At 46.9% G+C, this 14,974-nt stretch overlaps 1 protein-coding gene across 1 annotated transcript in view; it reads right to left on the bottom strand.

The window, feature by feature from the left end:
* ARID3C (AT-rich interaction domain 3C) overlaps positions 1 to 9,394 on the bottom strand; it is a 136,637-nt gene extending 127,243 nt beyond the window's left edge. The window contains exon 1 of the mRNA XM_040420135.1: positions 9,267 to 9,394. Coding sequence (XP_040276069.1) covers positions 9,267 to 9,305 — 39 coding nt within the window. The 5' untranslated portion in view covers positions 9,306 to 9,394. The remainder of the gene's footprint in view (positions 1 to 9,266) is intronic.
* Between the last annotated feature and the right edge of the window lie 5,580 nt (positions 9,395 to 14,974).

Genomic DNA, 14,974 nt, shown 5'->3' with positions numbered 1-14,974 from the left:
CCACTCTCTGCAGCACCTCTCCACTCTCTGCAGCACCTTTCCACTCCCTGCAGCACCTCTCCACTCTCTGCAGCACCTCTCCACTCTCTGCAGCACCTCTCCACTCTCTGTAGCACCTTTCCACTCGCTGCAGCACCTCTCCACTCTCTGCAGCACCTCTCCACTCTCTGCACCACCTCTCCACTCTCTGCAGCACCTCTCCACTTTCTGCAGCACCTCTCCATTCTCTGCAGCACCTCTCCACTTTCTGCAGCACCTTTTCACTCTCTGCAGCACCTCTCCACTCTCTGCAGCACCTCTCCACTCTCTGCAGCACCTCTCCACTCTCTGCAGCACCTCTCCACTCTCTGCAGCACCTCTCCATGTTCTGTAGCACCTCACCACTGTCTGCAGCACCTCTCCACTCTCTGCAGCACCTCTCCATGTTCTGTAGCACCTCTCCACTCTCTGCAGCACCTCTCCACTCTCTGTAGCAACTCTTCACTATCTGTAGCAACTTCACTCTCTGCCAACACCTCTCCACTCTCTGCAGCACCTCTCCACTCTCTGCAGCACCTCTCCCCTCTCCGCAGAACCTCTCCATTCTCTGCAGCACCTCTCCATGTTCTGTAGCACCTCTCCACTCTCTGCAGCACCTCTCCACAATCTGTAGCAACTTCATTCTCTGCCAACACCTCTCCACTCTCTGCAGCACCTCTCCACAATCTGTAGCAACTTCATTCTCTGCCAACACCTCTCCACTCTCTGCAGCACCTCTCCATGCTCTGCCAACACCTCTCCACTCTCTGAATCACCTCTCCACTCTCTGCAGCACCTCTCCATGTTCTGTAGCACCTCTCCACTCTCTGCAGCACCTCTCTACTGTCTGCAGCACCTCTCCACTGTCTGCAGCACCTCTCCACTCTCTGCAGCACCTCTCCACTCTCTGCAGCACCTCTCCACTCTCTGCAGCACCTCTCCATGTTCTGTAGCACCTCACCACTGTCTGCAGCACCTCTCCACTCTCTGCAGCACCTCTCCATGTTCTGTAGCACCTCTCCACTCTCTGCAGCACCTCTCCACTGTCTGCAGCACCTCTCCACTCTCTGCAGCACCTCTCCACTCTCTGCAGCACCTCTCCACTCTCTGCAGCACCTCTCCACTCTCTGCAGCACCTCTCCACTCTCTGCAGCACCTCTCCACTCTCTGCAGCACCTCTCCACTCTCTGCAGTGTCTCTCTACTGTCTACAGAAGCACTTCACTTTCTAATGCACATCCCCATTCTCTGCAGCACCTCTCCACTCTCTGTAGCAACTCTTCACTATCTGTAGCAACTTCACTCTCTGCCAACACCTCTCCACTCTCTGCAGCACCTCTCCACTCTCTGCAGCACCTCTCCACTCTCTGCAGCACCTCTCCCCTCTCCGCAGAACCTCTCCATTCTCTGCAGCACCTCTCCATTCTCTGCAGCACCTCTCCATTCTCTGCAGCACCTCTCCACTCTCTGAATCACCTCTCCACTCTCTGCAGCACCTCCTCCTTCTCTGCAGCACCTCCTCATTCTCTGCAGCACCTTCCACTTTCTGCAGCACCTCTCCATTTTCTGCAGCACCTCTCCACTCTCTGCAGCAACTCCTAACTCTCTGTAGCAACTCTTCACTATCTGTAGCAACTTCACTCTCTGCCAACACCTCTCCACTCTCTGCAGCACCTATCCACTCTCTGCAGCACCTCTCCACTCTCCGCAGCACCTCTCCACTCTCTGCAGCACCTCTCCACTCTCTGCAGCACCTCTCCACAATCTGTAGCAACTTCATTCTCTGCCAACACCTCTCCACTCTCTGCAGCACCTTCCACTTTCTGCAGCACCTCTCCATTTTCTGCAGCACCTCTCCACTCTCTGCAGCACCTCTCCACTCTCTGCAGCACCTCTCCACTCTCTGCAGCACCTCTCCACTCTCTGCAGCACCTATCCACTCTCTGTAGCACCTTTCCACTCGCTGCAGCACCTCTCCACTCTCTGCACCACCTCTCCACTCTCTGCACCACCTCTCCACTCTCTGCAGCACCTCTCCACTTTCTGCAGCACCTCTCCATTCTCTGCAGCACCTCTCCACTTTCTGCAGCACCTTTTCACTCTCTGCAGCACCTCTCCACTCTCTGCACCACCTCTCCACTCTCTGCACCACCTCTCCACTCTCTGCACCACCTCTCCACTCTCTGCAGCATATTTCCACTCTCTGCACCACCTTTCCACTCTCTGCAGAACCTCTCCATTCTCTGCAGCACCTCTCCACTCTCTGCAGCACCTCTCCACTCTCTGCAGAACCTCTCCATTCTCCGCAGAACCTCTCCCCTCTCTGCAGCACCTCTCCACTCTCTGCAGCACCTCTCAACTCTCTGCAGCACCTCTCCACTCTCTGCACCACCTCTCCACTCTCTGCACCACCTCTCCACTCTCTGCACCACCTCTCCACTCTCTGCACCACCTCTCCACTCTCTGCACCACCTCTCCACTCTCTGCACCACCTCTCCACTCTCTGCACCACCTCTCCATTCTCCGCAGAACCTCTCCCCTCTCTGCACCACCTCTCCACTCTCTGCACCACCTCTCCACTCTCTGCACCACCTCTCCACTCTCTGCAGCACATTTTCACTCTCTGCACCACCTCTCCACTCTCTGCAGCACCTCTCCACTCTCTGCAGCACCTCTCCACTCTCTGCAGCACCTCTCCACTCTCTGCACCACCTCTCCACTCTCTGCACCACCTCTCCCCTCTCTACACCACCTCTCCCCTCTCTGCAGCACCTCTCCACTCTCTGCACCGCCTCTCCACTCTCTGCACCGCCTCTCCACTCTCTGCACCGCCTCTCCACTCTCTGCACCGCCTCTCCACTCTCTGCACCACCTCTCCACTCTCTGCACCACCTCTCCACTCTCTGCACCACCTCTCCACTCTCTGCACCACCTCTCCACTCTCTGCACCACCTCTCCACTCTCTGCAGCGCCTCTCCACTCTCTGCACCACCTCTCCACTCTCTGCACCACCTCTCCACTCTCTGCAGCACATTTTCACTCTCTGCACCACCTCTCCACTCTCTGCACCACCTCTCCCCTCTCTACACTACCTCTCCACTCTCTGCACCACCTCTCCACTCTCTGCACCACCTCTCCACTCTCTGCACCACCTCTCCACTCTCTGCACCACCTCTCCCCTCTCTGCACCACCTCTCCCCTCTCTACACCACCTCTCCACTCTCTGTAGCACCTCTCCACTCTCTGCACCACCTCTCCACTCTCTGCAGCACATTTTCACTCTCTGCACCACCTCTCCACTCTCTGCAGCACATTTTCACTCTCTGCACCACCTCTCCACTCTCTGCAGCGCCTCTCCACTCTCTGCACCACCTCTCCACTCTCTGCAGCACATTTTCACTCTCTGCACCACCTCTCCACTCTCTGCACCACCTCTCCACTCTCTGCAGCACATTTTCACTCTCTGCACCACCTCTCCACTCTCTGCAGCACCCGTCCTCTACTCCTTGTAGCAACTGTCCTTTGTAGCAACTGTCCTCTACCTGAGAGAGGTGCCCACCCCCCTATTTGCTCGGTATGCCTCTATACACTATATGGAAGGCCTTAGAGACAATGATAATGCTATCTGTCCTAAGAAGATAATGGTGTCTGCATGAGAATGTTCACAGTCTCCCCAGAATCTGCCACATAAAGGACCCTCTCAATGATCAGAAGAGACTCAGACCCAACATTCAGACAGAAAGCAGCAAAATCCAGGGAAGAGCAATAAATCCCAGTGAGGGCTGAAGACTTCTGCATTCCTCCAAATGGTGGTCCTGCTGAACAACCTCCTGGTCCTTATTGAAGGCTCTGAGATTCTTCTATCAGATGCAGTGAACACCTCCTAATGGCCGCTGCAGAGACCACCATGTAGGCAGATCTGTTGTGCAGAAGAAGCTACAGCTCCTTCCCGAAACGTACACGATCTCATTACAGAGACGGAGCCAAGTGTTATCTGCCCCATCACCCACAGTCACAGTCTTTGGACACCGCAGAGGACATGAGGCCAAGATGAGGTCCATGAAGGTGACCAGTCATGAGATCATCTCTAGGCCATGTTTATGTCTTCTTGTCCCAAACTGAGATTATTTTTCAGTATCTAGCCGCTCACATCCCTCCATCCATAGGAGCCATGGAGCAGCCAGGTAAGATGCCCAACAACTACCCTAGGTCTACGGCCGCTTAAAGGGAAAGTGTCGCTGAAATCTGTCTCTGCCCGTTAAAACCAGATAGTAACACATCTCCTTGTTTTCTAACTTGTTTTTATTTTCTGACTGCAGATTTTTTAATTCTGTTGCATGGATATGATTATGGGGGCGGCCATCTTGCCTGGGCATTTAAAGAATTGCTTTACGGCAGCCCCAGGGGCCATAGACACAATGGACAGGAGGGGACCCTATTGACTTACATGGGGAAGTCTTTTAGGCATTGTCATTGTGCAAGGAAAGAATAGACAAGATATGACAATCGCTGATTGTGAATGGAGGATCCTGTCTTATCTCTACAGAGAGGTGGTATCATTGCAGGCAGGATTAGCATGACAGATAAGCAGATAACTGCAGTAAAGTGATCTGTACAGACCAAGAAGTCTATGAAGAGGAGAACCTACTATATTCCATTATATTTTATATTATTCCGATTCCTTCCTTTCTTTTATCCCTTCACTAACAATCAAGAACAGAATCTCACTATAAGGATCAAGCGAAACGTCTAGACTATCGGAGAAGACGGAGATAACTGGGAGACTGACTTATACTGGACCCTAGAGGAGGACGGTAACGATCAACTGGGTACAAAGTAGACATGAAGCCACTCCACAAGACCACCTCTATGAGAAGACCATCCCCTCATCCAGACAAAATTCCCTGCGACGGATCTCCGATTCCACCACATATCTTCGAGAACATCTCCCAGAGACCACGTATCTAATATAAGATATACTGTATATTACTTGGACTATAAAACACACCCAGAACCAAGAAATAGCATCTTCTCTAGGAGATTAGAAGAAATGCACAGAATATATATGTTTCTAGATGTGTTCATAGAGGATTTCTAGATATTACACTGAACCAGAATAGACGCGTTGTAATCAGGTCATAAACTGGTGTCAAAAAAATGATAAAAATGGTGTCAATGAAAAATGGTAATAATAAAAAAGTCATATAAAAAAAATATAACGAAATAACAAATAAAAAGACCAAAAACTAATAAACAATAGTAGTAAGAAAAAAATAATAATATGAATAATAAAAAGACTAAATAAAAAAGAGTATAATAGAAATAATAGTTACAACAACAATAAGGACTGAGACTATAATAAAGCATAGAACAAAAAATAAAGAATAATAAAAATAAAATAATAAAAATAATAGAATACTACCGGTATATATAATATAATAACACTAATAGAAAATAGAAACAGTATAAGTAAAATAATAATATAATTAAAAATATAATAAAATAAAATTATAAAATAAGAATATAAATAATATAAATAAAATAAAAATATGATAAGCAAAACAAATAATACAAATATTTAATAAATCAAAAGATGAAATACTGAACACGGTATCATAAATATAATAATAATAATATAATACCGATCACGATCTTTATTTACAGGACGCCGACTAATATATTATTAGAATTAGACTTTTTCCTCGCCGTCGCCTCTCGCTCAGTCGTAAAACATTTTACACTATCCAGATCTGCGGGCGACCTCCTGCCGGGAGCCAGAAATGATCCGTCCACACCGGCAGCTCCGGCACACGGTCATCGGCCAGAACTTTCCAAGAATTTCTTGGAATTTTAGTTTTTTTTTCGCTAAAAATTTAATTCTACTTGAATCAGTGGGACGGATGTGATTTTCTCCTGTATTAATATTTTCGCCTCTACCTATATTTCATCCATTTTTATGGGCAGGGTGTAACGGCGGCGGCGGCATCGGCGCTTTAATTCCGTGTAATTCATTATTTTAATTACTAAAAATCTCTGGGCTGCAGAACTGACATTCCTCCAGCGGATAAATCAATGCGGACGCTTCCCCGCTGAGATTCACTCAATTCTACTATTTTACATTATTTGACGCGGAGGGAAAAAAAAATCATTAAAACTATTTAACAAAATTAAAGAGCCGACGGAACGACATCATCATCATAATAAAAAGTGACGGGTTAATGGGGCGCGAGCTGCGGAGGAGAGGACGCAACCGGGACGGGCTAAGGGGAGAGGGGGACCCCAATTAGACAAAGTGATTGACACCAGCGGATGGACCACACATTTTACTGTATTTTCTGACATTTTTTTTTTTTTTGGTGACAGGAATTACGGTCCAACAAATAAAAATCATTTTGAAATATTTTCTATTTCACCGATCTTATGTTGATTGTCGCCTAATCAGCGACTTTTTCCCCTCCCCAGACTGGGATATAAAGCTGGAAAGTTGGGGCAGATCTTCCCGGAAAGCAGCAGTTATGTGTGTGGTATGGGAGGCGCAGGGGGAGGGGGACGCCGGAGCACTGTTTACTAACACGGCGCGCTGGAGCCATAGCTGATCTTTGACCACTTCAGTATTTATATAACGGCACAATAAAGAATTATTAGATAAGAAGATCATGGAGGGAGGATAAAGTGCACATAGGGCGATCTGTACATAGACTGGAGACTTACCAATATGGGAACACACAGCACCCCTATACAGACACGAAGCACCCCAGATACACACAGCACCCCTATACAGGCACGTAGCACCCCAGATACACACAGCACCCCTATACAGACACGAAGCACCCCAGATACACACAGCACCCCTATACAGGCACGTAGCACCCCAGATACACACAGCACCCATATATAGTCAGGAAGCACCCCAGATAAGCACAGCACCCCTATACAGACACGAAGCACCCCAGATACACACAGCACCCCTATACAGACACGAAGCACCCCAGATACACACAGTACCGCTATACAGGCAGGAAGCACCCCAGAAACACACAGCACCGATATACAGGCACGTAGCACCCCAGATACACACAGCACCCCTATAAAGGCACGTAGCACCCCAGAAACACACAGCACCCCTATACAGACACAAAGCACCCCAGATACACACAGCACCCCTATACAGGAACGAAGCAACCCAGATACACACAGCACCCCTATACAGACACGTAGCACCCCAGATACACGTAGCACCCCTATACAGGCACGAAGCACCCCAGATACACACAGCACCCCTATACAGACACAAAGCACCCCAGATACACACAGCACCCCTATACAGGAACGAAGCAACCCAGATACACACAGCACCCCTATACAGACACGTAGCACCCCAGATACACACAGCACCCCTATACAGACACGTAGCACCCCAGATACACACAGAACCCCTATACAGACACGAAGCACCCCAGAAACACACAGCACCCCTATACAGACATAATACACCCCAGGATTACACAGGACCCCTATACAGGCAGAAGACCTCTGGACATGATGCACACACAGCAGGATCACATAGGAAGTTCTGAGCAGAGTCGACCCTGCACTTAGAAGACCTGGGAATCCGTGAAGCCCAGTATATCAGAGGCTGGGGACACACAGCAACCGTATGATCTGGGGCTGTGTGCTACACCTGTACAGAAACTGCACCCCCAAAACTGAAAGGAAAACACAGAACATGACCCAGGAGTACACACAACCCCCCAGATATAGCAGCCCCTAAGACATTACCCAGGAATACACAGAGCTCCCCATATAAATACAGGAGCCCCCCAAAACATGACCCAGGATCACAGCGCACACCCTGTGCAATCACCCCAGGACATGACCCAGCAATGTACAGCAGACCCCGGACAGACCCCAGGACATGACCCCCTGTACACACATAGGACCCCAGGACATGACCCGGGAACACACAGCATAACCCCGGACATGACCCCTGTACCCCCACATGTACCCCCTGTACACACACATGTACCCCCTGTACACACATGTACCCCCACATGTACCCCCTGTACACACATGTACCCCCACATGTACCCCCTGTACACACACATGTACCCCCACATGTACCCCCTGTACACACACATGTACCCCCTGTACACACACATGTACCCCCACATGTACCCCCTGTACACACACATGTACCCCCACATGTACCCCCTGTACCCCCACATGTACCCCCTGTACACACACATGTACCCCCTGTACACACACATGTACCCCCACATGTACCCCCTGTACACACACATGTACCCCCTGTACCCCCACATGTACCCCCTGTACACACACATGTACCCCCTGTACACACATGTACCCCCTGTACCCCCACATGTACCCCCTGTACACACATGTACCCCCACATGTACCCCCTGTACACACACATGTACCCCCTGAACCCCCACATGTACCCCCTGTACACACACATGTACCCCCTGTACCCCCACATGTACCCCCTGTACCCCCACATGTACCCCCTGTACACACATGTACCCCCTGTACCCCCACATGTACCCCCTGTACACACATGTACCCCCACATGTACCCCCTGTACACACACATGTACCCCCTGTACACACACATGTACCCCCTGTACCCCCACATGTACCCCCTGTACACACACATGTACCCCCTGTACCCCCACATGTACCCCCTGTACACACACATGTACCCCCTGTACCCCCACATGTACCCCCTGTACACACATGTACCCCCTGTACACACACATGTACCCCCTGTACCCCCACATGTACCCCCTGTACACACATGTACCCCCTGTACCCCCACATGTACCCCCTGTACACACATGTACCCCCACATGTACCCCCTGTACACACACATGTACCCCCTGTACACACACATGTACCCCCTGTACCCCCACATGTACCCCCTGTACCCCCACATGTACCCCCTGTACACACACATGTACCCCCTGTACCCCCACATGTACCCCCTGTACACACATGTACCCCCTGTACACACACATGTACCCCCTGTACACACATAGGACCCCAGGACATGACCCAGGAAGACACAGCCCCCTAAAATCATAACCCAGAAGAACCCGACCCCTGTACAGATACAAGAGCCCAGAACCTCCTGGACATGGACCCTCAGCCGGTTACACCCCCGGCACCGGACCCCTGTACACTCAGGGACCCCCGGTCTGTCCTGCAGATGATGACACTGGAATCCACTTACCAAAGCAGATTTACTGGCGACACTGGTGTTATCAACCATACTGGTGTGTGCCAGGGGCGAGGGTGCACTGTCCCCGGGTCCGACTGCTCGGTGCTGGGTGCGAGTGTGCACTGTGCTGGGTGCTCCGGTCCTGCCTGCACTATCCTGGCTGTCCCGGTCCTCGGTGGTGCCGGTCCTGGGTGCTCCGGTCCTCGGTGCTCCGGTCCTGGCTGTCCCGGTCCTCGGTGGTGCCGGTCCTGGGTGCTCCGGTCCTGGGTGCTCCGGTCCTCGGTGCTCCGGTCCTGGCTGTCCCGGTCCTGGGTGCTCCGGTCCTGGCTGTCCCGGTCCTGGGTGCTCCGGTCCCCGCTCCTCTGCTCTCAGCCTTCTTCTCGCTCAGGGGATCATTTTTCCTTTTTGCCACCTTTGCCTTTGCCTTTTTTTTTTTTTTCCCTTGCAACAAGTGCGGGAGCAGTGACCGGGGAGCCGCCGCCGCCGCCGCCTGCCATTCGCTGACTACATGTCAGGGAGTGATAGATGGGAGGGCAGTGACGTCACAGGAGGGACTACAGCCCCTGCCCACCGGCGGGGACACGCGAGGAGTAGTAGTCCTCCTCCATACACCGCGGTCAGTACAGTGGACCCATCCCGCTCCACTTTGGGGGGTCCTTCCTGGGTTTGGGGGTTGTCAGACCCGACCAGTGTGAACAGAGGCCGAGCCTCTCCTCAGGATGAGACTCAGCATCACATCCCCTCAGAGAATGAATGGTTTTGGGGGGTCCCTATTTAGGACCCTTCTCTATTACTATGTCCATACACCCCATTGAGATGATGCAATGCCTCAGTTCTCCTGTGGTGGCGCTGTAGGAAAACTGAAGGCTTATTAGCTCAGAGGCGATCACTTGGGATCCCTGTCATCATCTCATCATTGGGGGGCGCCCCTAAATATTGGTGATGATGTCATTATTATATATTGTTGGTGCTATATTGAGGGTCCCCCCTCTTTGGATGCCCCAGGACCCCCATTGTGCGGAGCCGCTGACGTCCATACATTACATGTAGGCTCCTTCAGTGTCAGGTGGCTCCCCCTGGTGGTCACAGCGGATAGGGTCCCCCGTGTTATCAGCCGCTCACAGGGAGAACTGCTTGAATAATGGGGGGCACATGCACAGAGCGCCCCTCGGTGGACGCCATGCGACCCCCGATGTTTATGTTTGTGATCCTCGTGTCGTTATTTGACACGGAGACGAAGCGGCGTCTAACCGAGGGGCAGCCCCGCTAACAAGACGCGGCTCCTGCGATCAATTCTGTCACAAGACGCAAAGTAACGATCCCAAAGCAGAGAGTAATGGAGGCGAGAGCGGCAGAGTCATGTGACGGACGGACAGAGGAGCCGAGGAGCGGCAGAGTCATGTGACGGACGGACAGAGGAGTGAGCAGAGACAGGACGCGGGCACCAGGGGGATCCGATACCACGTATCGCTGGGGGGGGGGGAAAACTATTTACAAAAATCCAATTAACAAATCTATAAAATGTTATTTATTTCTGATGTCGATATTTGATGTTCTGAATTTGTTTTAACCTCCGCTTTTCTGACCGTGTTCACAGATCCCCCGGAGCGGAGCGCACGTAACCCATCCTGAAAACACAGGACAGGAAGGGTTAACCCCCATGAAGATTTTATAGAGGCAGAAGCCAGACACCGGGGGCTGTGAAGAGTCCTGGGGGGGGGGATTCCTGTCCTCTGTAGTCCCCCCTCCCTCCAGTAACATCTGGGATTTTATGGACTCTGTTTCATCTCTTTATCTTCCATGTGGGGCTGAGCGGCCTGGACACCGCCAGACATGACCCTGCAGGCCCCGGAGCCGCCGGGGATACTGAGAGCAAAGGGTTAAGTCACAGGCGCTAAGTCTGTCTGTCTATCTATTATCTATCTATTATCTATCTATTATCTATCTATCTATTATCTATCTATCTATTATCTATCTATTATCTATTATCTATTATCTATCTATTATCTATCTATTATCTATCTATCTATCTATTATCTATCTATTATCTATTATCTATCTATCTATCTATTATCTATCTATTATCTATTATCTATCTATCTATCTATTATCTATCTATCTATTATCTATCTATTATCTATCTATTATCTATCTATCTATTATCTATCTATCTATCTATTATCTATCTATTATCTATCTATCTATTATCTATCTATTATCTATCTATCTATTATCTATCTATCTATTATCTATCTATTATCTATCTATTATCTATCTATCTATCTATTATCTATCTATTATCTATTATCTATCTATCTATCTATTATCTATCTATTATCTATTATCTATCTATCTATCTATTATCTATCTATCTATTATCTATCTATTATCTATCTATTATCTATCTATCTATTATCTATCTATCTATCTATTATCTATCTATCTATTATCTATCTATTATCTATCTATCTATTATCTATCTATTATCTATCTATCTATCTATTATCTATCTATTATCTATTATCTATCTATCTATTATCTATCTATTATCTATCTATTATCTATCTATCTATCTATTATCTATCTATTATCTATCTATCTATCTATCTATTATCTATCTATCTATTATCTATCTATTATCTATCTATTATCTATTATCTATCTATCTATCTATTATCTATCTATTATCTATCTATTATCTATCTATTTTCTATTATCTATCTATTATCTATTATCTATCTATTATCTATCTATCTATTATCTATCTATTATCTATCTATCTATCTATCTATTATCTATCTATTATCTATCTATTATCTATCTATCTATTATCTATCTATTATCTATCTATTATCTATCTATTATCTATTATCTATCTATTATCTATCTATCTATCTATTATCTATCTATTATCTATCTATCTATCTATCTATTATCTATCTATTATCTATTATCTATCTATTATCTATCTATTATCTATTATCTATCTATTATCTATTATCTATCTATCTATTATCTATCTATTATCTATCTATCTATCTATTATCTATCTATTATCTATTATCTATCTATTATCTATCTATTATCTATCTATTATCTATCTATTATCTATCTATTATCTATCTATCTATTATCTATCTATTATCTATCTATTATCTATCTATTATCTATCTATCTATTATCTATCTATTATCTATCTATCTATCTATTATCTATCTATCTATTATCTATCTATTATCTATCTATTATCTATTATCTATCTATTATCTATCATCTATCTATTATCTATTATCTATCTATCTATTATCTATCTATTATCTATCTATCTATTATCTATCTATTATCTATCTATTATCTATCTATCTATCTATCTATTATCTATCTATCTATTATCTATCTATTATCTATCTATTATCTATTATCTATCTATTATCTATCATCTATCTATTATCTATTATCTATCTATCTATCTATTATCTATCTATCTATTATCTATCTATTATCTATCTATCTATCTATCTATTATCTATCTATCTATTATCTATCTATCTATCTATCTATCTATCTATCTATCTATCTATCTATCTATCTATCCAGTTTGGCAGGGATCTGGTCTTCACCCCAGGTTACCGACCAGGCCGCTCTCTCCTGGAGAAGTCCCTCTGTCGGAGGCACCATGGTGAGGTGCAGAGAGGTCAGGGAGGCTGCGTACAAACGTATCCGAGAAACAAGTCCAAGGTCAGGGCAGGAGGCAGAGGGTCAGTACCAGAAACAGGCTAAAGTCAAGGCAGGCGGCTCGGAGTCGGAGTCGGTAGTCCTCCTACTGGGCGGGTGCCTTACATAGAGACCACTAGTGATCGGCTGGAAAAAGAATTGGATGCGCCCGCTGGCCATTTGAGAAACTGAGAGCAATGTGCACCCTAAGGAAGCCAACTCTCTATCTATTCATCTACCTACCTCTAATATATATATTTAGTGCCTTGAACTTTTCCACATTTTTTTCACGTTACCCCCACAAACGTAAATATATTTTATTGTGGGTTTATGTGACAGACCAACACAAAGTAATGATTATGTGAGAAGTCAAAAAAATGATAAATATTTTTCAAAATGTTTAATAAAAATCTGGACAGTGTTTGGTGCATTTGTAGTCAGTACTTTGCAGGACCACCTTTCACTGCCAGTCTTTTGGGGTCTGTCTCTAGCAGCTTTAGTAGAGGCTGAGCTGCTTCTCTGATTAGTGCTCTCCTTGTCCGGGCCCTCAGTGTATGCGGATGGCCATGTCTTGGTAGGTTTGTACTTGTGCCACACTACTTTCATTTCCGAATGATGGATTGAACAGTGCTCCGAGATGTTCAGAGCCTGGGGATGTTTTTTCTAACCTAACCCTGCTTTACACTTCTCCACAACTTTATCCCTGACCTGTCTGGTGTGTTCTGTGGTTTTCATGATGCTGTTTTATCAAACCTCTGAGGCCTTCACAGAACAGCTGGAGTTATCCTGAGACTACATGACCCACAGGTGACTTCTGAAGGCAATTGGTCACACTGGATGTTATTTAGAGGTATCGCAGTACAGGGGGCACCAAACACTTCCCAGATCTTTATTTATTAAACGTTTGGAGAACCAGGTATGATTTTCTTCTCACCTCACACAGACTTGTACTTTGTGTTGGTCGATCACATAAAATTCCATTTAAAGTACATTTAAGTTTGTGGGTGAAACGTGAAAACATGTGGAAAAGTTCAAGGGGTGTGAATACTTTTTCAAGGCACTAAGCATATATATATATATATATCTCAAATAACTGTACATCTAATATGTATCTTACAGATATATCTAATATCTAGCTATCTAAAATCAAAGGGATGAGGTACAGGGGATGGGAGTTAAGGGTTAATCCAGGGCAGGAGCTATAGAAGTACATGGCCATCCATCGATCTAATATAATCTTAATTATTCACATTGGTCACTAAGCCCAATAATAGGCTGACACTATCTGCTCTGTGCAAATAATCACATTTCAGCAGTCATCTCATTATCATCACAGGCAGGACTAGAATGGAATATAACACCAATACACAGCTAACACAACATTCACAATACAGTAGGTGATGATGACAGCTTATCTACTCCCTCCCTGCACAATGACCTCTCTACAGGTCGCAGAAAATGCCAGGAAAATTCTCCCATAGAAGTCAGTGAGTCGTCTTCTGCCCATTGTAGCTTGTACCCCTTGGGGGAGGGAGCGTGGTGTATCGCGGAATGGTCACCTGGGAGTATACGGGATATACCTGTGCAATTTTAGTGTCACAACAGGCAGCTTTCGGTTTCACTGGATTGTAGTGACATCTAGTGGTCATACGGTGGAGTTGCACAGGTGATTTACTCTGATTATGGTGACAAAACCATGGAATCCGACCAGCAGGATAATAACTTACTGGACGTCTCTGCCGTTACTGGCTGACAACATCCCGTGTGGGGAAAGATTCAATCATTCACCATTGGGCGGACTCCATGGTAAAAACTAGTAGAATATCCAATGAGCATGTTAAAGGAGGCTTACAGTATTAAAGGGGTTGTCAAACTCTTTACCAATGATGTCCTATCTTCAGGACAGGCCATCACTATCCGATTGGTGGGGGTCCGACACCCCGCACCCCCAGCCGTTCTGCATTAGTTCTGGTTCCAAACTTGGCGCCTGAACCACAGAAGTACGT

Source organism: Bufo bufo, chromosome 2 (genome assembly GCF_905171765.1).
Source record: "Bufo bufo chromosome 2, aBufBuf1.1, whole genome shotgun sequence".
NCBI classification, from domain to species: Eukaryota; Metazoa; Chordata; class Amphibia; order Anura; family Bufonidae; genus Bufo; species Bufo bufo.
Note: the sequence above shows the minus strand (reverse complement) of the source record. Positions and strands in the feature narration are given on the sequence as shown.